Source organism: Dermacentor variabilis, chromosome 1, assembly GCF_050947875.1.
Source record: "Dermacentor variabilis isolate Ectoservices chromosome 1, ASM5094787v1, whole genome shotgun sequence".
NCBI classification, from domain to species: domain Eukaryota; kingdom Metazoa; phylum Arthropoda; class Arachnida; order Ixodida; family Ixodidae; genus Dermacentor; species Dermacentor variabilis.
The window spans coordinates 228,842,693-228,867,216 of NC_134568.1; the positions used below are offsets into that span (position 1 = coordinate 228,842,693).

The following is a 24,524-nucleotide window of genomic DNA, read 5'->3' on the forward strand; positions in this document are numbered from 1 at the left end:
GCATGCTACATCAACATTATCTCAAATTTGTCAAGCGATTGCGCAATATTAGGCCCACTGAAAATTATAGAGTTTAACCTTCCGCACAGTAGGCCACGGATGTTTTGGGGACACGAGTTCCACGACAAATGTGAGTTCTGGTCTGTTTCTGCTTCTAATTTAAAGAATAACTGAGTACATCGCGACTACACAACGAAACTTTAAATACGAGGCTATGTGCGAAGGCTTCTAGGAAATCCCGCACCTCGCAATTTTTTTGCGGCTGACCGTCACCGCGTACAAAATGCCGGAACGCCGGACGCATAGCCGGCAGCGGCAGCTCTCTTATCCACATCTTACGACGTCTTCTTCAGCCATATGGCTCTGAAAGCATTTCACGCGTTTCATCAGTGTTCACGTGGAGGGAATCAAAACGGCACTACATGTTAATGATCATTGCTGACGGCGCCTTTACTGTAGAAGCCGCAAGCGGGACTCGGTCATTGCAGTTGTATAGGCCCGCATATGAAAAAAAAGAAAGAAAGAAAAAGAAACCGTTCTTACGCTAAGAGCAAATGCCGGCCAATCCTGACGCTTGAGATATTAGCTAAGGCGGCAGCAGAGTAGCAGAGCGTCCTTTGCGAATTAGACCCATGTTCCTTTTACTACCGAATTCACAAAGCGTTCCGTTCGCATACGTGTCATTTTCCGTTGGCCGGCAGCTTTCGCTAATAGTATGCCCAGCATCAGGATTGGCTGGCACCTTATCTAATGAACAAGTTTAGCGCAAAAACGTTTCGTGAATACGAGTCCAGTTGAATTGCCAAGCGATGGCGCCGCTAGCATTGTTGCTAACTGCAGCATTTCCAGTTTTCCGATACTCCACAAATATAGAAGCGTATACGAATAGGCTAACGTTCTTTATTAGCTCGCCGTCCCAAAAAGCCCTGGGCTTGTCCAACATGCACAAACAACCAACTGTAGACTTGTCAGAGCACTCTGTGATGCATTTGTGCCATCTCCGAGAGACCGCTGGTGCCAAAGCGCTTGCCACTGAATGTGCGCTCCGAGATGCAACGGTCATATCCCAGCCACTGGCGCTTTTCAGTCTGCGACCGAGGCAAGGGCGACTGTGAGCGATAAGACACACCTTCATTTCTGAGTGAGAAAACTAACGAGTCTTCCCTAGCACATACAGCAGCGCCGTGAATAAGGCGGAAGTGCGCAAGCCATGCGCAGCTTGAAACGCCCGAGCAGAGACGTCCTACCCTTTACCCTTCTGGAAGCACACTCCCGCAAGTACGCCGTCTCGAGCCAGTGGCTTCCGGAAGATGGCACACACCTACACTCCAGAGTGCTTTAGATCTATGTCATCATCGCAATCATAATCTAGTTCTCTGCCGTCCGGGACAGACTCATGTGTTGGGGGCGAAGTGCGTGGGGGAGAGGTGTGGGTGGCTTACTGTATCAATATGTGCAATAAACTAAAAACGTGTCTTACAGCCGGTCATTACGGCCACACATTACCATTAGGATTGGGTAATAGGTGCGTTGATAGCACGGCTGCGGCCGACACGGCTCTCTCAGTGCTACCTACTAAAAGCCTTTTATTTATTTATTTATTTATTTATTTATTTATTTATTTATTTATTTATTTATTTATTTATTTATTTATTTATTTGGTTGTACGTCCCAAAGCGAAACCAGAGGGACCTGGGGGACGCGAGGGGCGCCGCTGTTGAGGACTATGGTTTAATTTTGATTAAACGGATTTCTTTAACGTGCAGCCAAATTTAAGCAAATAAGTGCTCTCAAAGTTTTTGGTAATTGCGAAGTCAAGTAGAAAAAAAAGAACAGCTAAGGTTCAAGGACACTTCACCCTTGCTGTTGTTTCTCTTCTATGTCCTCACTAAAATATTTTCGTTACCACGAAGTGCAGTATATATGCCTTCACTAATCAACTTGCACACACTTGTTATTGTTCGCAATGTGATCGGTGAGCACCTATCATATTAGCCAATCACGTCGTATTTAACTCCGCCGATCTTCCATCACTGTGACACGTGCAAAACTCTTAGCGCCCCCAAGCCAAACACTACATGTAACTTGGTCAATCTACTCACCTGTTCTCACTTACAGTTCTCCTGCAGCACACAAGCTTGTAAAGTGCTCAAAATTGAGTCAAAATTTACAAAACAACAAGAAAAAGCACAAACAGAAAAATAAAAGAACAATAACGGGACAGATCGAGAGAGAGAGAGAGAGAGCATTCAGCCATGCGTAATGCGTATTATTAGCACGCGTCGTGTTGTCAGGGGCCGTCTCTCGCAACTATGCGTGGTAGTTACTATAGACAACAATTAACTAATCCAGTAATTACTTTTGACTATTTAATTAATGTGCGTTTAATCAGCGAAGAAAGGCGAACGCTTCTGAGTCACAAAGGTTGCTGAGTGTCAATTAAACAAAAAAATTAATAGCACCACATTTCGCCAGCTATTTCCGAAACGTACACCCTATTGAGAAAAGTTTCTTGACTTTCCCATCCCCGAACAAGGCGCACAAAAAAACGATAGACAAACACAAGCCTGAATAGATTCCGCTTGCTCGCGCTCAAAGTGAGAGCAGTTCTTTGTTGTGAGACGGGAAACCACCGGGTCGGTTTATACGCGGCAGCCGTGGCGTTACACAATGCACAGTCGCCAATATCAGCCGACTACGTTTCTCGTTTTCTAATCGCTATTTCGCTACTTTAAATGAGACAACTTGTATCTTATATTCTATTAATCATGTACACGTTGAAAATTTTCGTAGTTAATTTAGAAGATAGGAGACGAGTTGAAAAAAGGATACCTGCAGGAAAATTAAGAATTTCGCCCTCCTCGAGATGTACGATCGTTAGCAACAACCAATAACGAAAAAGCGTTACGTTGAAACCTAGGCGCGCCAACCGTAATCTTCCCGCAGTCCAGGAAAAGAAAAAGGAACAGTAATGGAATAAGGGGCACTGAAAACAAAGGAACGAAAAAGAAAACGCAAAAGTTAAGACGAGAAAATTTCTTTTTTTTTTCTTCTTTTTTCTTTTTCGACAAACTATTGACTGAGATTTTTCAGGCGCCTGTACTGCTTGTCAAGTTTATTAATGACACCTCCAACTTTTGTTGCTAATAAAGGCTTAAAATAAACTAAGTTTGAGGAACACCCCCATTAGCAATACTTGGGTACTGCGATGATTGTGGAATGCGCGAAAGAAAGCGCATCTCAATGAAATGTTCACAATACGTGTATTTATTTATTTATTTATTTATTTATTCACGTTGTATTTTTCTTTCTTTTTTGCGAAGTGGAAATGAAAGAGCGCACTATGGGGACAGCCACGTGATTCTCATTGGGAAATCAGGAAAGTTAGAAATAATACGATAAAAAAGGCGATTCAGTTCGCGTTCAACTACAGAACAACATAGAAGACAACTATAGCACAAAGCTACGATGGCCATGCGCGAATAAAGCCCCTGTAGTTATAAAGCAGTGCCCGACGCACGGCGATAACACGGAGCATTGCTGATTGCATGTTTATGTATACTACAATAGCTTATGAGCTGAAAAATCAAATATCAAAGATTTGCAAATAGCTGCTAAAGAAGGTAAAAAAAGTGAAGGTGTCAAAACAAAAAAATACAGAGGAGCTGCAGAGTAAGAAAAAGAAAGACATCACTGAGCGAGAAAGGCTCGCAAGACTTCCCTTTCACCTCACGCCACATACACGCGAGCCGCACACAGAGACACACACCACACACAAAACGCACGATTATATGTTCAGCCCGAGTTCGTATTATAAAGTTGCATTTTATTTCTCATTCTTTTCTTACACCGCAAGGCGCCGAGCAGCCAATCTAAGCGATAACGGTGGCGTCGGAACCACGGCTGAGCCAATGAAAAGGACGTAAAGGAGTGGAAAATGCAATTGGTAATGAAAAAATACGGTTTGCTAGACTCCTCCTTCGAAATAGCGACTGAGGTGAGGCTGGGTCTTGTTCACAGCGTGGCGAAGTGCATATATGGACAAAGAGGTAGCGCTCATATGAGGGAACCGTCTCGTCCGGTTTGTGGCGCGTTTGACTTAAAATTCAGCGACTCTGCCACGGATAGTGAGATTATATAATTTCGCCGTCAGAGGCTCGACTCGCACACCTTCGCTATGCAAAAAAGTTCGGCTACGCCTATCTCGCGATGACTGTCGACGTTACGATGATTAGCATTCAAGCAGCGTAGCGACACACCGAACTGCTCACCACCGACACGCGTCATGTATGAGCCGCGCACTGCAGGCGGGCTCCTCCCCCGCGCTTCCCTCTGGACAAGCTGGGCAATGTAGCGGCGCGCGCGAAGTCCCCCTCCTATTCCGTAGCCTCAGAGATGTGTGGCGCTCCGGCGCCTGCTAACACTGGGAAATAATCCGTTGCTGATCGCGGGCGTTCCTGGCGCAGCGTTAAAGCGCCTGGCTGTCCTGCTTGAGGAGAACGTGTGAGGCCACTCGATTCCGCCCAGCACCGAATAAATTTTACGTAAATTATTTTTCGCTGAAAAGAGCGGAAAGATGATGATAGGTAGATAGGCCGAAAGCAGATGAAGTAGGCTGAGAATGGTATTCGCATACAAATGCTATGGGGTAGGCCGGTACAGACAGGATAATGGACAAAGGATAACGAGCGTAACGTTTCAGGCACCGACAATCAGTAACCGCAATTACGTGACATCCGTCCTGCACCAGTTACTAATGCGATACATTCTTTGCCTCATTCTTGGCACTTTGCGGTAGGTAGTTTCCTGTCTCGCCTCGCTTTGATGAAAATAAAATAATATGTGACCAATGGTGGAATCGAACCTCTCCCGTCAAGCACAGCAGCCCGGCGCTCTAACCATTAGGCCACAATCTCCGTTTTTTTTATTGCCTGTTTTGTAATACTACATCAAACAAGAATTAGTTGTTGGGAAAACAAGATAAAACAGTAAGTTTTCAACAAGTGTCAGCCTTACTGGACTGACCATGTTAGAATTCTTTGAGCGCTGTCAAGAGTTCCACCCTCGACAGCCACCGCCGGTACACACTTTTGTGCTTTCTGAATTTATACAAATCTGGACATGCATTCTCGAAAATACATTCGTGCGGGCCGAGCATCCCGGTGGCAATGAAACCCCGCCATACGGGAGCGCCATAGGCAATGAAGGCCAATTAGCATAATAAAGTCAAACGGCAGTCTATCGTCGTTCTCTATGGCCAAGTATCTAACATCGTATGGATATAACGGAAAATCTTTTCTGATGGTCCTCTGAAGCACGTCCCAAAGGTACAGACCCCCTCCCAAAAATGTAGAAATACATGATTATAGTTTATGGTTTTTACAGATAAAGCAATGATCGCACGCATACTTCACTCGTTCCAAATGCAGCAGGCTCTTGAAACACTCCTGGTGTGAGCCACGTGTCACTTTCTCGTCTTCTTTCCTTGTGGCAGCTCGCGCTTAAGCGCCGTGTGAGACTGCACTCTCCCTGGGACCGACCAACTTTCCACAGTGCTTTCCTCGTAGCAGCTTCTACTGCGCAAAAACTGTGCGACGTTGTGCCAACTTCCTGATCACCAAAGTTAATCATGTTTTAACATTTATTTGTTGGAGTACAAGTACCGCGGTCGTTTTAACATACACCACATGACACAGTCATAGGTTTGCTCATGACGTCACAATCCGTGTTTCTCTCGCTTACGCTCGACCAGTACACATGCACCCAACAATCATCATGTTCTAATCTCCCTTCAAACAGCCGGCGTAGAAATCATGCTTTTGCTGCATGATCGTCACTGACGTCGTCGTGCTGCTGTCGTCACACGCACGTAGGCCCGCCCGACCCACACGCAGAACTACTCAATTTCACAAACGCGTTGGTTCACCTGGTAACGGTTTTCGGAAGCCTAAGCAATGCTGGATAGCCAGGTACGTACCAGCAAAATGCTTTGCATGACATCGATTCCCACAGTGCGTGGTATCTGAACAATGTATCTAAATTCCAAAGCTGCGTAGCTCCTAAATACCAACGTTTGCTAACACTTAACAGAGAAAATAAGGTTTGTCATATGCGCGCGTTTATTGATTAGCATATATATTAATTTTTTTCTCGTATGAGACATTTTGTTCCTCGTGAATTCCAAGGATTTCCGATGTTTATTGGCAGTCTACCGATGCAGCTTACAAGTTCTTGCCCATATTAATGCGATGTTGTCTATATTGAATATTGAACGTGATGTGCTATTTTGTATGTCTTTCTGCATGTTGCAGTACGTTTACATTCTTTCTAGTTACCATTTTGTGTATTGCTTCTATTATGCGTTCACTTTGCTCTCTCGGCCTGAGGCAGTAAGTCTCTTTATCAGTTTGCCTTGCCACGCTCGCGGTTCCTCGGCAGGCACTGCTCTGTGCAGTTCCTGGTTGCGAAGTTTAATGAAGCTCACGTTACACGACAACACTGAAATATGAGCAACAGATGTTGCTTCCTCTGTTTCTAAGACTCTCCAACCGAAGGAAAAAATGCTGTTCAGCGTTTAATTACATTGCTAGCTAAAACATAATCTCGTGGGGTAAGTGGATAATGTATAGATTTACTGCGCCTTCAAATTGAACGTGACAATCTTGTTTGCGTCTTTATCGTTTCTCTAATTTTTAAGAAGAGTTTATCTCATTTAGAACGACCACCTGAGAAAAAAAAATACATGCAGGAGCTCCACTGGAGTTGTCTAAGTAACAGCAAGCATTGTGCCACTTGCTCATCTCCACGCAGCCCGGTGTCATTACAGATCTTATCAAGCTTGATCCGACCAGCATAAACATTAACTCTTGTCGCTCGCTATCAACCTTATCAGAATTGCTAGGACCATTATAACCTCTTACTGCCCTTTAGCACCTTATCATGTACATCGAATCATCATCAATCGTGATGAGACCCATTTGACTCCTCATCGCCCCTTATCATCCTTATAATCTCATTGACTGCTTATCTGTCTCTCTTGCGCGACGCCAAGCGCATGCACCCTCAGAGGTCGGTGTCATTACCTTCATTGAAGTAACGCCCCAACGGAAGGTGCATCCTGCGACCAACGAAACGCATTGGGGATATGGCGTGTTTTGAATTAAATTTTGGCAAAATCGGAATTTTCCTGATGTCCACACGGCTTCAAGCCAGGTCTACATGTGGTCCTGGAGATGGATTTTACTCCACCATCACCAAATCGTTCAAAAAAGCCTTCATGGAAATTGTTCTCCTTCGACATTTGTTTTGTACCACAGCCGATAGAACAGATTCATATGGTTCAAATGTATTCACCTTCTGCAAGCGTGGGTGGTTCTGAAGCTTTTTTGTTAAGCTGCACACTTCCACCCTGCCAGTTAAAACATGGCTACAGAAGAAATGATTAAATGTACCCTGGAATACAAATTGAATACGTTGCAATCAATCCGAGACAATAGAACATTGCGTTATTCTTTGTCGTGACGCATCTAATTTGTGGGACGTTTCACAAAGAGCTATCAAAAAAGACCATCCTCTCAAACCTAGAGGTGTCCGGTTCCTTCCTTTGAAAAAGACAGCGAGCAATACACCATGTTACTTGTTTATGACTTTAGGACTCTATCCATTATGGAGAAGCCGAATGATCGACAGATATGCCGAGCAAGGTGTGTCTTTCACGAAGGGGCTGCTAAAGTGCGTAGTGTGGTTGCAACCTTTGATCCCGTTCCTGAATGGATTTCGAATTTGGATGCTTGTGTTTGCCCGAACTTTGAACTGTCATTTGACTACGTAGCACGCGTGCATTTGTTTTTCAGGTGTGTCCAAATGCAATGTAACAGTTTTCGAATGACACTACTCATAATTCCATGCAATAAAGAAAAAAAAGGTGGGTCTTGAGCCCAGTGGGTAAGACACTCGGCTTCTGAGCGAGGGGTCGTATGTTTGAAACTCACCAACTCCAGTGAAGTTTCTGCGCGAATTTTTTAATAGATCACTTTAGTTATAACGATTCGTCTTACGTGACGGACAGGTTTCCTCGTTGGGTAGGCAGAGAAATCCTTACGCATTCAAAGCTAGGAAAACAAGAAAAGGGTGATTAGCAGGATGAGTGACATCTCAAAGTATTTACCTTATGACATGCAAAAAGGACGTTAGAGCGCCATTTTGGTTAATGCAAATACTCTAGCATTTCGGCACTGATCAGCAATGTTTTTGTGCGTACAAGTGGGCCGGGGCGGCCTTACGTTTGAAGTTCTGATATACGCATGATATAAGTACTAAAATGTGCTGTGGAAACTGGAAAGCCTTTTACTCGCGGAAATAATGCTTTTATTCTGTTAATTAAGCCTACGGAACCCGTCAAATCAATGTAAAAATAAAATTATTGGCTCGTAGAAACACGCGAGATTGCAAACTAAAGGGTTATCACCACCTGACTGCCGACAAAACTTGTAAAACCTACACTACAGTTGTGGATGCGCTGATGTGAAACCCTTATGTACGCGCCGAGGAGGGCAAACACTAAATTTGCGAAGTGCGGCAGCAATGAGAACACACTGTGAATTTCGTAATAAGACGAGGTGGTCCAGACGACCGTATCATGCAGCACGACGGGATGGAATCCATTGCGCAGCTATGCATCCAGCCGGCGTCTATATCTGATTCTGTTGGATCTACAGCTATGGACGCGGCTTACCGAAACCACTTCGTGACTGCAAGGGAGCTGAGTGCTTGAAGTGCAGCCGAGGAATGCCGAGATCACCATCACCAATGAACCAAGACGGATAAATTCGCATTTTTCTTTCCTTAGGACTTCACGCCGAGGACACGTGCAGTATTTAGGGCTGCATAAAAATGATAACAAGGCCTGGCGCGCATCCGTGGAAAGAGGCCATTTCAGAAGGCAGGCTCGCTATTATGACTGAGCTGGGACAACAGGGCTCGAGACGCCAGAGGGCGCTGCAGAAAAGGCTCAACTTCATGTAGCGCTTTCTGGTGGGGAGATGATTAGCGTTGATAAATTCTAAGCATCCATACTGGCTCTCCGATGGAGACGTCAACGGTAATTGATGGAGCACGCCACTACACTCGAGCGTAGCGTGAAACTTCCACAGAAGTGTTACACAGTCATCTCAGTGCACGCATTCCACACATATAAGTGACTGAAACTATTGCAGTTACGGTGCTGTACCATTGTCTACAGGTCGAAGCCATCAGTGTCTACTGTCCAGGATAATGCGCAGAAAGCGAACACTCCTGGCACGTCAACTTTGGAGGCCGACCAAAGTTTAGCTCAAACGTTGTTTCGTTTTACCTCAAGAAAAGGCAACAAAAAATTCTGCTGAGATTTGAGAAGCCAAAGCTGACAAATGGGTCTGTATTTCAGAAACTGCTCTCACTTTTTTAATGTACCCTCGAGCTCGATGAAGCACATGCTCGACGCCACCTTAAAGAAGCGCTGGTCATTGAGCAGGTGAATCCCCGTGATATTCGGCCGCAAAGAAATTCCCTCGTATTGAGATTTAGTTTTAAGGTGGTCGAGGTTACTCTGAAGCCCTCTACAATGACATCCCCCTCATTCGATAGATTTAGCTTAACGTTTGCGGCTCAGAGCCGTGCATCCTAACAAGTTTCATACAGCCGCTCAAAGTGAACGCGTGAGCACAACGCGCATGCTGGCAGTGGAAAGCGGACGCAGCCTTCGTTCCCTGCCGATATGACTGAGCGAAACGTGACACACTGTCACGCTTCGATGTGAAAAAAGAAAGGACAAAAAAAAAAGATCTGGGGTTTTTACATGCCATAATCACGATCTGATTACGAGGCACGCCGTAGTGGGACACTACGGACTAATTTTGACTACCTGGGGTTCTATAACGTGAACCGAACGCACGATACACGGGCGTTTTTGCATTTTACGCCCATCGAAACGCGGTCGCCGCGCCAGCGACTTGCTCCCGTGCCCTCGTGCTTATCAGCGCAACGCCAAAGCCACTAAGCAACCACGGTGCGTAAAATAATAATATTAATAAAAGAAAAAAAAACAATCACCCAATACACTGTCCGCTAAGCTTTCTATGACTCATTTCCAGGCACTCTGCGGTAAGTATACGTGCCTGTCTCGCGTTATTTCTACACCTCCTCAATAATTATATTGTTCGAGTGTCCGGTGGTGTAATCGAACCTCATGCGGCCACACACTTCCCACTGTCTTTCGCGTGCGCCACGAGCCGGCCAGTTTCCAGTTTCTCCTATTCTTGCCTCGTGGAAGCTAATGCTTCGAGATGCTGTGTTAAACTTCTCCGCCTACGTGATCGGCCAATATTTACCAGTGCCTTGCTCGTAGCAATTAAAGTTACGAAGACGTTGAGCAACATTGCATAGCCTTCGGAATCAGCCCAAGTCGTAACGGTACATCTAGTAAAGTTTCTTCGCCGGAGTAAAGAAGAAAATGAGAAAGAGAGATAGAGAGAGAGCGAGAGAGCGAGAGAGCGTGAGAGAGAGAGAGAGAGAAGAGACATTCGTGATGCGGCGTCACCGTCATGCTATCGTCGTCGCCCTTGTCTTCTTGCTGTCGTCACACGCGCTTATGTCATACACACACAACTGCTTGAGCTATAGAAGACTTCAAAGAATAAGCAACCCCAAACGACGCTGGATAGCCAGGTATACTTGTAAAATGCTTCGCATGATATCGATTACCCCGGTACGTCGGGTCACATAATTTTGCTATCGTTTTCTAATGAAGCTTACCACACGTCGCTCGTATCTGTGGGATCAACTTCAAAGGAAAATGTGAAATACGAGCAGTTCCTTGGAGAGCCTGAGAGTGTGAAATGTGAGCGAAGCGGACTGTAGGCGGCGCTGGCGCTTATCTAAAATGGTTGACCAGACGCTGCAGGGTAGCGTCGAATCAATCAACCTTTGTGTAAGTTTTGCTTCATTTATAGGGCCCATGTAACTTATGCATGCTGTGGGCATTCTCGGAGAGCCTTGCGACTGCGTTTAATTTGCAGCCTTGTGTACATTACAAGCGTTATGAGTGTACGCGACCGGAGCTGAATGAGTGTATTTCTCCGCTATCTTCGGGTAGGCAAGATTGTTCGGAACCGCGTGCAATTTTGCGAGTATTAGAGTGTTTACGGTCGCAGTTATTGTCAACTCGGAAAAGGTGGGAGAAGTGCGCTTGTGCGATCCTGGTCGGCAGTGTCCCTAAGTAGGCGAACTCTTCAGAATAAAACTTACTTGCGAGTTAGCGCTTGTCCCGTGCTTCTGTGTCTATCGTCTGTCCCCTCTTGAAATTGCGCTTACCACTATTCAGTTGTTAAGTATGAACCAACCAGCCCAGCAACAAATTTTGTTAAGGTAAAACGAAACCTACAGGCTTGGTTCACCCAGCTCTCGCATGCGCGCAGCTTGAAGGAATCAGCGGATGCAGATTTCGGAGCGTGCATAATTACAGAGACAAAATTGACTTGCAAATGTCCCAGTTACACGCGTTCCCCGCTATGCTGTTTGCGAGCAGGTGCTTATTTCCCCTCGCCGCTCGGCCAAATGCCTCCTTGCCGCAGCCGCACTCTCGCCGCTCAAACACGGCGCAGCTGTGTCGCGCCAGAGGACAAAGAAACGCTTTCCTCGCTTACTTTCTTTGCCCGGCATAATCCCAACAGCACGTAGACAGTGATCATTCTAGCGCGAAGAACTGGGACTCGGAATATGAGAAGTCTGGCCGCATTTCGTTTCGTCCTCCGTGTGCAAAGAAGAAAAAATACGGTATCGAAGCTGAGTTGTTGTACTAAACATTTTCTGTGTTCATTGAATAAGCAATCTTGCTGCGTCTCTCGCATGAACAAGTATGAAAAGTGTTTCGATGGCTGCAATATTTCAGCCCTAGCCTTTCCCGTATTCCTATCGTTTCTTGCGTAAACCTCTGCGGGCCTGAATGATCTCTGTAGAAGGATTGCAGTTGGAAATACCTGCGGACCTCTAAGCTCGTGTTCTTCTTGATAGATGTCCACAGAGAAGCGTGAACATGCCTGCTGAAGCAGATTTTTGTTGTCTTCAGATCGGCATAAGTCTGTTGTATATCATACGCGCAATCAGTATGTTTTATGTCCTTGTCTGAAAACTTCAGGACCTTTATTCGCAGAGCAGTTCCTGCGCTAGTCTTCGAGCAGTCGTGATAGTCGACATGTCAATACTATGTCAACTGGGCAAGTAGACATGGCTGCGTCTTTGCGATGCAAACGCAACGTCAATTTGATAAATTTTGACCCCAAGTATGCGGACATGAGACCACCAAAGGCTATAATGACAAAAAAAAAAGTCCATCAGATACGCGAAGCGAAGCTCGCGTGAAGCGCTTAATGAAATCTTGTACAGTCAAATGTGACGTGTACAATCGCCATTATTTTTATACTATGCTACGCGTAATCTCATGCAATGTTAAGGTTTATGCAGTGCACAGGTGATAATTTGGATATAGCGCAATTTTTACCCAATACGGTTTTCACAAGCTGCGCGTAAATGCAAACACCAATTTAGGCGGATGCACAGGGTGAGACTTCGACGAATAACTGGCGAGGATTTTGCGATCGCCTCTCAGGCACATTGAGCACAGCAAAAACGTGGTCGATTCTTCGCTCACTCACAGATCCCACCACAACAAAGGGAAAAACATTTCAACAGCTGCACATCCTAATGCACGAGTACAGGGACGATGTCTCGACACTCCTCAGAGAGCTAGAGAAGCATTTCATACCCACAGGCCCGCCACCGCAGTACCCTGACTATCCTTATGTAGGCGAGCAGAACGAATTGCTCGATGCAGACATCACATCTGACGAGGTGTGGGTGGTCCTACAAGACCTACGCCGCAACACGGCACCGGGAGCCGACCACATCCGATTCGCAACCCTTCGTAACCTCAGTGACGCGGATATTAACCAACTCATCCATATCTTCAATGATTGCTGGCGCAAGGGCAAGCTTCCCCAAGCATGGCGACACGCCGACATCACACTGATCCCCAAACCGGGCAAGCCTGTTAAGGTTGAAAACTTACGACTCATCTCCCTAACATCCTGCATTGGTAAGCTCATGGAGCATGTACTCTTGCGGCGTCTGCAGCCCTTCCTCGAAGAAAAATCATTCTTTTCTAACTCTCAATTCGGATATCGGGCTCATCTGTCTGCCAAAGGTGTGCTTTTACAATTGCGGGAGGAAGTCATAGGACCTCCGCCGTCCGCCCAAACGAGAGCACTCATCGCCTTAGACCTAAAAGGGGCATTCGATAGGATAGGATAGGAATAAACTTTATTTGTCCAACGGTTGTTGATGTTGGTGCCCGGGGCTAGGCTGCCAGGGTTCCATCGCCCGAGGAAAATCTTTCGAGATCCTCGGCAACGGCCCTGGCCCGCTGGACGGCCCACTCCTGGTCTGTTGAATAACGTTGAACATGACCTCCTCCTTCGCAATGTTGCACATTCACACTGTGGAATTCGTATGTACAACTATATCCGCGCATTTCTTCGAGATCGCACAGCCACCGTAGGAATGGGACCGCATCGACCCGGTACGATTCGCCTTGTAGGACGTGGGACACCCCAGGGCTCAGTTCTTTCCCCTACTCTATTCAATATCACGCTCGCAGGGCTCCCCCGGCTACTCGACCAGATCCCTGATGTCGCCCACGCTATTTATGCGGACGACATTACTATCTGGTCGACACGGGGTTCCGACGGAGCCATCCAGCACCGACTGCAGCAAGCAGTCGATACAGTTTCCGAGTACGCGAGAAAATGCGGCTTAAGATGTGCTCCGGAAAAGTCGGAGCTCATAATCATTCGCCCCCGGAGCCGTTCCTTTACTCCCCCTATCACTGTGCACGTGGATGGCACACCGATACCACAGGTTAATCGTGCTCGTATCCTCGGCCTACACGTCCAAGCGGATGGCAGGTCAAACTACACTGTTTCCCTTCTATCCAGACCCCCAGATTGAGCAAATTCTGGCCATGATCCCGAGGGTCTCCAACAGGCGCTCGGGCCTTCGAGAAGAGGACCTGCTGCGCTTGGTGGAGGCATGCGTGATCAGCCGCCTTACATACCATCTCCCATTTCAGCGGTTGACCCAAGCGCAACAACTTCGCATAGACGCAATGATTCGCAAAGCGACGAAGCTGGCCCATGGCCTCCCGAACTATACTTCCACACACCGTCTCCTTAACTTAGGGACACATAACACACTAGGCGAGCTGCTAGAGGCACATTGGGTCAGCCATCGCCAGCGCCTCCTACTCACTCCTACTGGCCGCCATCTTCTCACACGGCTAGGATACTCTGTCCCACCCCTTGAGTCTGAAACCCGTCCAACGATCTTGTCGTCAGCGATACGCCAAGCACTAAGTATTCATCCATTGCCCCGTATTATGCACCCCGAGCATGACAAAGGGCGGCGCAAAGCCCGTGTACGATACATTGGCCGCATGCTTGCAAACATCCCGGAAACACATACTTTATACACGGACACATCACGCACTCAAGAGGGCTATACCTGGGTAGTTTTGGATGGCACCAGATCCCTGAGGGACCCTGATGCAATGCGCGGAACAAATGCCGCTTACGGAGAAATTCTCGGTGTTGCTCTTGCAATTCTATACGCCATCCGTGTTCCTGAGGAAGTGTATATAATGACGGACACGCAACAGGCATGCCGGGCGTTCCTATCAAGACATGGCATCCCGAGAGCGGCGCACCAAATTCTCAAACACATCCCGCAACTAGTTCAGACAGGTGACTAGTTCAGAGTGGGGGGATCCCTTGCTCCGTTACAAAGACATACTCCGTGATTATACACGCATTCGTCGCACCCACGCCGCACGCCGTCCTTCTCGCGGGAGGAAGCAGTGGCATTACGCCAGTTACAAACCGCAACTTTTCCAAATCTTGTCTCTCTCAATAAATTCTGCCCACACTGTTATGCAGATCGTTGCCCTGGCTGTGGCAGCTCGCCCATAATCTTCCACGTCACGATTGAGTGCACTGCAAACCTCTTTCCTCCCTTGCCAACTCTCCTTTACCCCCTACGCAACAAAGAGCTGTGGGACGATGCCCTCCGCGACGGACCTCCCGAGGTCCTCCGAGCTGTGATACAACGGGCTCGAAACATCGCCGGAATCATCTTAGGGACCCTGGACTGAGGGTTCCTCCCACACTGCTCTCGCCATTCAAATATTATTAATAAAGATGTTTTACTCTCGACGCAGCAATGTCGCGAGTAGGAAGGGGACGTTTGACGCTCGTTGAGGGAATAATAATAAGTGTGTGCACAGACAACGGCGATCCTTGAGCGCACACGTTGAGGCTTTTATGCTCCTTTTGTGACAGTGGTACATACCCAGTGGCCCACAAACGGGTAGCACAAATATGGGAAACTTAGGAAACTCAACTAAGCCGTTGAATAACATGCGTTTTTCCATGAAGAAGTCTGTGTGATTCGGGGCTACCAATAAGCGGAGATTATATGTGCAAGTTTTATAATGCGCAGCAGATTTGCGCTCACTGGAACCTATTCTAGAAGTCAGCCGAAATAAGACCATGTTATTCCGCCTCGCAAACGAAGAAACCCAGGGATAGATCCTAATAGTGCTTGGCTTCAAAAGTGACCACAAAGGAAGATCCTCGTGAATATGGCTTCAGTGACAGTTTTATACCACAGACGACCAGTAAAGTGAAGCATAATGAGTGCTTTTGTCGATGTTTAATAACAGCGATGGCTCACAGCTGTGCAGCGGAAGTCTATCACTCAAAAACGCATTCTGTCAATTGTGTCTGCAAGTTCAACGAGTTCAACATACGCGGTGAGCGAGAGTTTTTTCCGCGCAGACCGTTACGCTTGAACGATAACAATACTGGTGCACCTTGGTAAAAAGCAAGCTTACCGGCGCTACACCAAGTAACAACGTAGCACATCAATGCTCATTAATCATTACTACGTTCTTGTTGGATGGTCACGGTGCGAATGATTTTGTATGAAAATAATTATTCCGCTTGCACTTCGTCAAAGCACACGTTGGCAGGTCGGCACCACACACACGTGGATATTGGGTTTCGCGAAATTAATAATGCTTTTGCCGGTATAATCACTGTAGAATGTCCACGCATGTGAGTGAACTCATAGGTGCTTTTGTGCAACGTGTTCCATTGATCAACAGCGCGTGAACAAGAAAAGCCTCGGCTTGGAAGCCAGTGTCTCGACAAGGGGAGTTGTATCCTCGCGATCAATTTGTCCTGCTTTTGTTTGCGCAAGAGCTCTTACCATGTAGCATTTAGGTCGCATAAACAGGCAGAAATATTTTGCAACACGCGTTTTTAAAGTGTCCTACAAAATAGCGTGAAAAATTGCCAATAGGAAGAAAAAGAAAATGACAAAGGAAAGACTCATTGAACACGGGCACATGAAATGAGTCATAAGAAGGCTGGCACCAGTTGCGAAATTGATTTTTTTTTCTTTCACGTCTGAGCTGTTGCACCAGCCGAACATTAAAAGTTGTTCACTGTTTCCGGAGCTGCGAAAATTAGAGGAATGTTGACCTTAACAAGAGGCTCGAAATATTATCCTGGCTAATGGTCTGGCGTGCTGCTCAAGGTATTGGGTGAAAGGGTGCAGTTTTTTGCCAGTGGCGGCCAAGTACTGATGCGAACACATTTAGTTACACATAATGACAGCCAACGTAAGTTTGAAAAAAATCACTGCACTCTTGTAAGATCAAGATGAATGAATTTCCCATTCGTTATCAAAACCAAGCGAAGAAAACAAAAATATTTATTATTGATTCAAACGCCAGCATACTTCGGCGTCGTATTCTTTCTTTTTTCTCTTTGCTTTGTTTTTGAATAAGGGCTAACTGTTGGGCTAGTTGGTCCTGTAAAGCTGTTGAGAGGAGTTGGCGCTACAAAAATTAACGCATGCATTGAAAGAGGGACGAACACAAGCGCCACAAACACAGAGGCTCGCCTTCGTTGCCCCTTTATGTTTGCGCGTCTCTTTTAGCGCTCTAATTGCACTCGACAGCATTTATTTTCTTTTCATCAAAGACTAAATGTCATGAGATTTACGCCAACCATTCGACAATTACACACAAAGTGCAGAACCAAACTAGGCAGCATGGATTTCAGACGTGAAATGCCTAAAGTACGTATAGGTACTGACTATATGCAGTAAATATAGATATTCCACAAGCCAGGGGATTTCATACTTGTCCTCGCCTTTGCTTTGGCTTTACTCAGCAACGTTAAAAAAGAAAAAGAGACATAGATGCTTCGCCACCTAAGCGGGTGGCATCATCAGTACTCAAATGGTCCAATAGATCCAATAAATACTATTTATCTACGAAGCAACCGTAAACATCCGACAGGGGGCCATGACTATAAGTACAGGCTGACCGATCCCAGCAGATAAACCATGATTCCACAAATTTTCTCGGTCGCCATCGCTGTTCTCATGCTCTAATGAACCACTTGTGCACTGACGATGCCAGCTGCATAGGTGGCGAAATGTATACCTTTATTGCGATAACAATTACATGGACACTCCACACGCTTTTCTGCCGTTGGCGTCGCTGTGAGGTTCCGTATAAAGTCCAAGGGAGATAACATCGTTGCCGCACGTTATATGCTGTATGTGCGAGTGACAGCGCGTGAGCCTAAGCTGCTGATTGCGGCTCAATCTCGCGCACGCAACGGGTTAAAGCGGGGAGGAAGCGAGCCGCCTTCCGATGCGCACAAGGCTTCGGGGGGAGGGCCGGGAAGGGGAAGGGCGTTATACTCTGCGACGGGTACAGAGTCCGCGCTGCGCTTGTGTTTTCGCGACTTAGTTCGCGTTGACGCCGGGTGACAGCACGACGGTCAATTCACTCGCTGCTGCTGCCGCGCTTCCTCACTGCAGCGTTCTGACAGCGAGTTTCTGTGATCATCCAGTGTGAAATGTGTTCATATTTGCTTGTCCATGCGTGTCACGTTGCTTGTTACTTTATTTAGTATGCCTACGTTTACGAGTTTAAACGACCGATAAAACTACTATCCTTGCTTCGTACAGCTGTCCACTAATTTGCTATCGCAATCGGTGCGCCGCTTTTCTGGCGGAACTGCGACTTTCTTACTTTTCTTTTCTTTTTGAAACATTGTTGAGTAATCCCAGAGCAAGCATGTTGACAAGCATATACATTAACTATAGCTATTATGAAAGCAGGTGGTAAAAATTATTTTATCAGAAATGTTTCATACGGGCGTTCCTCCAAGCCTGCGATTACATGATAATTAGTAATATTATAATTTTGATATTGATTTTCATTTTGATTAGTCCTATTATGGAAATAATCGAAATTGTTGCTGATTATTCTTATTATTTATGAGCAACAAAATATACTTTCCACTCAGTTTTAAGCTTCTTGGAATAACTCGCAAGTAAATTCATTGTCCCTTTCTCTATACAGGGTGTTTCAGCGAACACTTTCAAATATATTATTAAAGTGTCTGTCTTAATCTTTGTTAATCTATGTCCTTGTTAATTAGTCGATTATACATTCAAATTTTTTGTGCCCGTAATGTCCGCCATCTGTACTATCATCATCATCATCATCATCATCATCATCATCATCATCATCATCATCATCATCATCATCATCATCATCATCATCATCATCATCATCATCATCATCATCATAATCATCATCATCATCATCATCATCAACAACAACAACATCATCATCATCATCATCATCATCATCATCATCATCCTGGTTACGCCCACTGCAGGGCAAAGGCCTCTGCCATACTTTTCCAACAACCCCGGTCATGTACTAATTGTGGCCATATTGTCCCTGCAAACTTCTTAATCTCATCCGCCCACCTAACTTTCTGCCGTCCCCTGCTACGCTTCCCTTCCCTTGGAATCCAGTCCGTAACCCTTAATGACCATTGGTCATCTTCCCTCCTCATTACATGTCCTGCCCATGCCCCCCCCCCCATTTCTTTTTCTTGATTTCAACTAAGATGTCATTAACTCGAGTTTGTTCCCTCACCCAATCTGCTCTTTTCTTATCCCTTAACGTTACACCCATCATACTTTTTCCATAGCTCGTTGCGTCGTCCTCAATTTAAGTAGAACCCTTTTCGAAAGCCTCCAGGTTTCTGCCCCGTACGTGAGTACTGGTAAGACACAGCTGTTATACACTTTTATCTTGAGGGATAATGGCAACTTGCTGTTCATGATCTGAGAATGTCTGCCAAACGCACCCCAGCCCATTCTTATTCTTCTGATTTATTCAGTCTCATGATCCGGATCCACGGTCACTACCTGCCCTAAGTAGATGTATTCCCTTACCACTTCCAGTGCCTTGCTACCTATCGTAAACTGCTGTTCTCTTCCGAGACTGTTAAACATTACTTTAGCTTTCTGCGGATTAATTTTTAGACCCACCCTTCTGCTTTGCCTCTCCAGGTCAGTGAGCATGCATTGCAATTGGGACCCTGAGTTAATAAGCAAGGCAATATCATCAGCGAATCGCAAGGTACTACGGTATTCTCCATTAATTCTTATCCCCAATTCTTCCCAATCCAAGTATCTGAATACTTCCTGTAAACACGCTGTGAATAGCATTGGAGCGATCGTATCTCCCTGCCTGACGCCTTTCTTGATTGGGATTTTGTTGCTTTCTTTATGGAGAACTATGGTGGCTGTGGAGCCGCTATAGATATCTTTCAGTATTCTTACATACGCTCGTCTACACCCTGATTCCGTAATGCCTGCATGACTGCTGAGGTTTCGACAGAATCAAACGCTGTCTCGTAATCAATAAAAGCTATATATAAGAGTTGGTTATATTCCGCACATTTCTCTATCACCTGATTGATCGTGAGAATTGTTGAGTAGCCTTTACGGAATCCTGCCTGGTCCTTTGGTTGACAGAAGTCTAAGATGTTCCTGATTCTATTTGCGATTACCTTAATAAATAGTTTGTAGGCAACGGACAGTAAGCTGATCGGTCTATAATTTTTCAAGTCGTTGGCGTCCTTTTTCTTATGGATTAGGATTATGTTAGCGTTCTTCCAAGATTCCGCTACGCTCGAAGTCATGAGGCATTGCGTATACAGGATGGCCAGTTTTTCTAGAACAATCTGACCACCATCCTTCAACAAATCTGCTGTTACCTGATCCTCCCCAGCTGCCTTCCCCCTTCGCATAGCTCCCAAGGCTTTCTTTACTTCTTCCGGCGTTACTTGTGGGATTTCAATTTCCTCTAGACTATTCTTGCTTCGTCGTGGGGCCAGCGTGGTGCCACTGGTACTATATAAAGCTCGATAGAACTCCTCAGCCATATGAGCTATCTATCAACAATCTGTCACAAGGAATTAAAAAAAATTGAAAGTATTCGCTGACACACCCGGCACATTTCAAGGTGATGTCCTCTTCTTTGCTACAATTTCTGCACGCAGGTAGCTGTGATCCTGCCGTCAGGCCATATGCACTTTCACAGGACGCCATGTTTGCAACACACGTAGACGAGCCAGATCAGTTTTTTTGCCAGTGCTCGCCGAGTGTAGCCAAGCGTCTGCACTACGGGGAACACGGCCGGGTGGCCTACGTGACGCCATCACCGCGTTGAGTTGCGAGGCCCGGTATACGGCCGCCGGTCACGCGCACATGGCCAGCCTTCGTCTGTTCTTGCACCTTCTTCGGGCACAAATTTCAAGATAGAACATAGAAAGGTGCGCGCACACCTCTCAGTTCTGATGACAGTGCGCACGGCCGACAGAGTTGATCGCCTCTGGCACCGCACTCAATTGACCACAGTGGTTTCTGACGCCCGGTAAGTACATTCTCGCAAAACATTTACAAAAACAAGTAGATGAGCGCAGTCATAATGAACTGCGGGAAGGCTAAATTTGAGAACAGCCGCAGACAACAACACCAATCCAGCAAAACTTCGAAGCTATAGGCACGTCACCGATACGAATGAAATTGCGATCAATGATCCGGCGTCGTAGCAATCAGTATATATGACACTCTTGGTCGACGCAAGGCTCATTCGAAGATCTCTGCCGCTGACAGTCAAAGTCAGCTGCAGAAGGCAGGGAGAGGTTGTAAGCACGAGTGCTGAGCACTAGAAGGGATGTCTCTGTAAGCAATGGAGGCCGGCAGTCGTTATTTTTTTTCGGCTAATTGCTGTCTCGTCTCACATGATCGCTTCTTCGCTGAAGGTATATGTTTCTTTGTGCACCGCCTAGGGCAGTCCCCATCGGGAGCAGAGAAGGCTTGCAAGCTTAAGATCATCCTTGGTCCAGGAGCTAGCAAGCTTCCTCTGCGGCAATTAGTGTTTTCCTAAGAAAAGTTCCGTATCGCAGTTTCCTGCTAGGAGAAAAAGCCTAGTGGGCTTCCGCGCTGAAAGCAGGCACCCAGGCATCCGACTCCACGCACCGATATAGAATGCAGCTCAGCAAAAACATTTGAACATATATTATATAACATAGGTGGTAGGATCTCTGAACATCTCGTTCTACACGCATTCTCCCACTTGGGCAGTCTTCGTGAAAAATACAGAAATACGCCCGAGGGACGGTGTGTAGCTATGCTAAGCATTCGACCATTCTTATTTTTTTTCTCACTTTGTCCTCCACCACTGCATTTGCCAAACATCTTGCACGTGCAAAGATGCATTTAAAGCTTTTAATATGGAATCCTTCTATCAGTATCACCGTACGCGCAGTGCTGCAGACAGCCTGCAAATGGCAAAACCATAGCGCATTTGCGTTTAATCTTGCAAGCGTGCGTTAACATATAACTAGTACGTGTAACAGTGATGAAATGTTTATTTTTATTTCATTAAAGTAAGTAAGTGGAAGGTAGACGCTGCACTGGCGGGGATGACTACTGCTAATGAGTACTGGCTAGAATTCTAGAGAGACCAGCAACCATCAACTGAAAATGAAATAACCTATAGGCTGCACCGAAGAACGGCTGGCAAAAGGCTGCGTATACTCTTATACGGAACGTGCGGCGGGCCTCACACAGAAGAGAAACAAAACAGGCGTTCCACTCACGCGATGTCCTCGAGGCGGATCCCCTTGAGCCTGGTATGCAGCAGTGCACAGGTCTTGTGGTCCGAGGTCGTGACGGCTCTGCGTCGGCCTAACGTCACCCCTGCCGGGAGCTCTGTGGAGAGGCGCGATGGGGCCCGTCGGCGCCGCGACGTGCGAGGCGACGGGGCTGATGCCGCAGCCACGGTCACCGCCAGGTTGCTCGGCCCTCCGCCGGCTGGGGCACATATTGTTCGCTGCTGCACGGAGGGAAACGCATGCCGGTCAGTCTCACTTCTGTTCGCATTTTGATTCGTAGCCCTGATGTGGGCCTTAACGTAATTAAATTAATCATTGGGGTTTTACGTGCCAAAGTAACGATATGACTATGATGCACGCCGTCGTGAGGGCTCCGGATTAATTTTGGCCAGATGGGATTCCTTAATGTCCACGCAATGCACGGTACGCGGGCATTTTTGCACTTTGTCTCCATCGGAATGCGGCCACTGTGGCCAGTATTTGATCCCGCGCCCTCAGCCTAAGCAGCGCAACATCAAAGCCACTACGCCTCCACGGTGGGTGGCCTTAACTTGGGGCGCTAAAGTCCCGAAGCTGCTCTCGTCACCAAAATAAGACAGAAGCCGATATCATGCGAGATTATAAGCGCAAAAAAAAAAGTCCAGCGCCCCTCCCACCCACCCACTTAGTTTTTTATGCCGGCATGCATTAGTACACTACTTGATGTGCATCGGCTTAAGAGACCGTTTATAGAGTCCCGGTGCATCCTCCCACACGCACTCAGTACTCGCTCTCTCCCTCTTTTCCTCTTTATGTACCCCTTTCCCCACCCCCAGTGTAGTGTAGCAAACCAGGTGCTTGTCGTGCTGACCTCCCTGCCTTTCCTGTCCTTGCCCTTTCTCTCGCTCTCTATGCCGGCGTGTAATATAGCCAACGGTTGCTTTGGCACTCTAATCCAAATCAATCAATCAATCAATCAATCAATCAATCAATCAATCAATCAATCAATCAATCAATCAATCAATCAATCAATCAATCAATCAATCAATCAGACCCAAGGGGCATGTCTAGCAGGCAGATCCGCTGGAAAAATAAAGCGAACAATCTTGGAATAAGACATCTGCAGAAGGGCTGCGTCCTCGACACTTCCAGCGTGCCTGAAATTCTGACCATGCTCCAAAAACATCCCTAAAACGCGCTTTTTAAAGCTGGCTTTTTCGCAAGTGTAGCCTTCTTGAGGAGAAGCACGCATCAGTGGTTTCCTAGACGTCGAAGACAGTACAGGAAGCATACTCGTAGGTTTTGATTTTTTATTTCTTTAGGTTGGACGGCCTACATTAAAGTTAGCGGAATATATATAACGGTGACTTGATGTTTACATTTAGAGCAACGAAAACATTTCGAGCAACGAGAGTGGTAGCGTATAGCTAAGGAGTAACTTGCGCAGTTATGTATAGAATCAGGAAATTGACATTAATTAACTTTCTAATAGTTATACTTTTATTTAACAAATTGAACTGATTACGCATAAATTACTGAAATAAATTTATGATTTTGTTTGTTCTGGCAATTACGACAAGGAGCATGCAATGTGCCTTTATTTTCGTTCAAACAGCGTCGATATTTCCACACACGTCTCCTCGTCACAAAGTCTCCCCTACAAGTGCCTGCAAAGGATGCTCGGCGCAGGATTGTTCTTCGGAGAATAAACAAAGAAACTGAAAACTAGAGCTGCGCGCATCCTGGCACATCGCAGTCCCATGCAGCGACCTCAATGACTTCCGTGATCATCGAACGTCGCCTCTACTGGAATACTGATGGTGCTGCAGAGATGCGGGAAACCTCACCGGCGTCGCATTTCTATCGCCTTTGTTGTCCCATTCCTGCAGACTTCACATCCTTTCTTTCTGTCCTTTCTCGGTCATAATTGCTTGCACCTCCTATTTTAAGGCGTAGAAATGCTGAAAAAATTTGGTCTTCTCACTAAGACCTCCTTGTTGAGGTTGCACTGCACTGAAGTGGTGGCCCATTGGTTAGCGCGCCGGGCCGCTAAGTGCAACTGTAGTCTGGGTGCGAAACCTGTCGTTCTGAGAACAAATGGCTTGTGCCGGCTGCTAGTGGACCTCCGTGTGATTCCAAATGCCTATAACCTACCGCGAAGGCTCTGTATTTATGGCGTTCTGCTGCTGAGCAAGAGTTCGTGGATTCGATTCCCGGCAGCACTGGCCGAATTTCAATGGAAAAGACTTGGTTGCATAAACGCTCGCATTCTTAGCTTTAGGTGCACGTAAAGAACAACCAGGCGGTCAAAATTAACCCGGAGCCCACTACTATATACGGCGACACTCATAACCAATTTGCAGTTTTGAGGCGTAAATCCGTAAAATTTAA

The 24,524-nt window shown here is 46.4% G+C and overlaps 1 protein-coding gene across 4 annotated transcripts in view; it reads right to left on the minus strand.

Moving 5' to 3' along the window:
• Positions 1-24,524, minus strand: part of cac (calcium voltage-gated channel subunit cacophony) — a 564,571-nt gene that overhangs the window by 347,857 nt on the left and 192,190 nt on the right. For all 4 annotated transcript variants that reach the window (XM_075670414.1, XM_075670406.1, XM_075670418.1 and 1 more), the window contains exon 3: positions 22,140-22,375. In XM_075670414.1, coding sequence (XP_075526529.1) covers positions 22,140-22,375 — 236 coding nt within the window. The remainder of the gene's footprint in view (positions 1-22,139; positions 22,376-24,524) is intronic.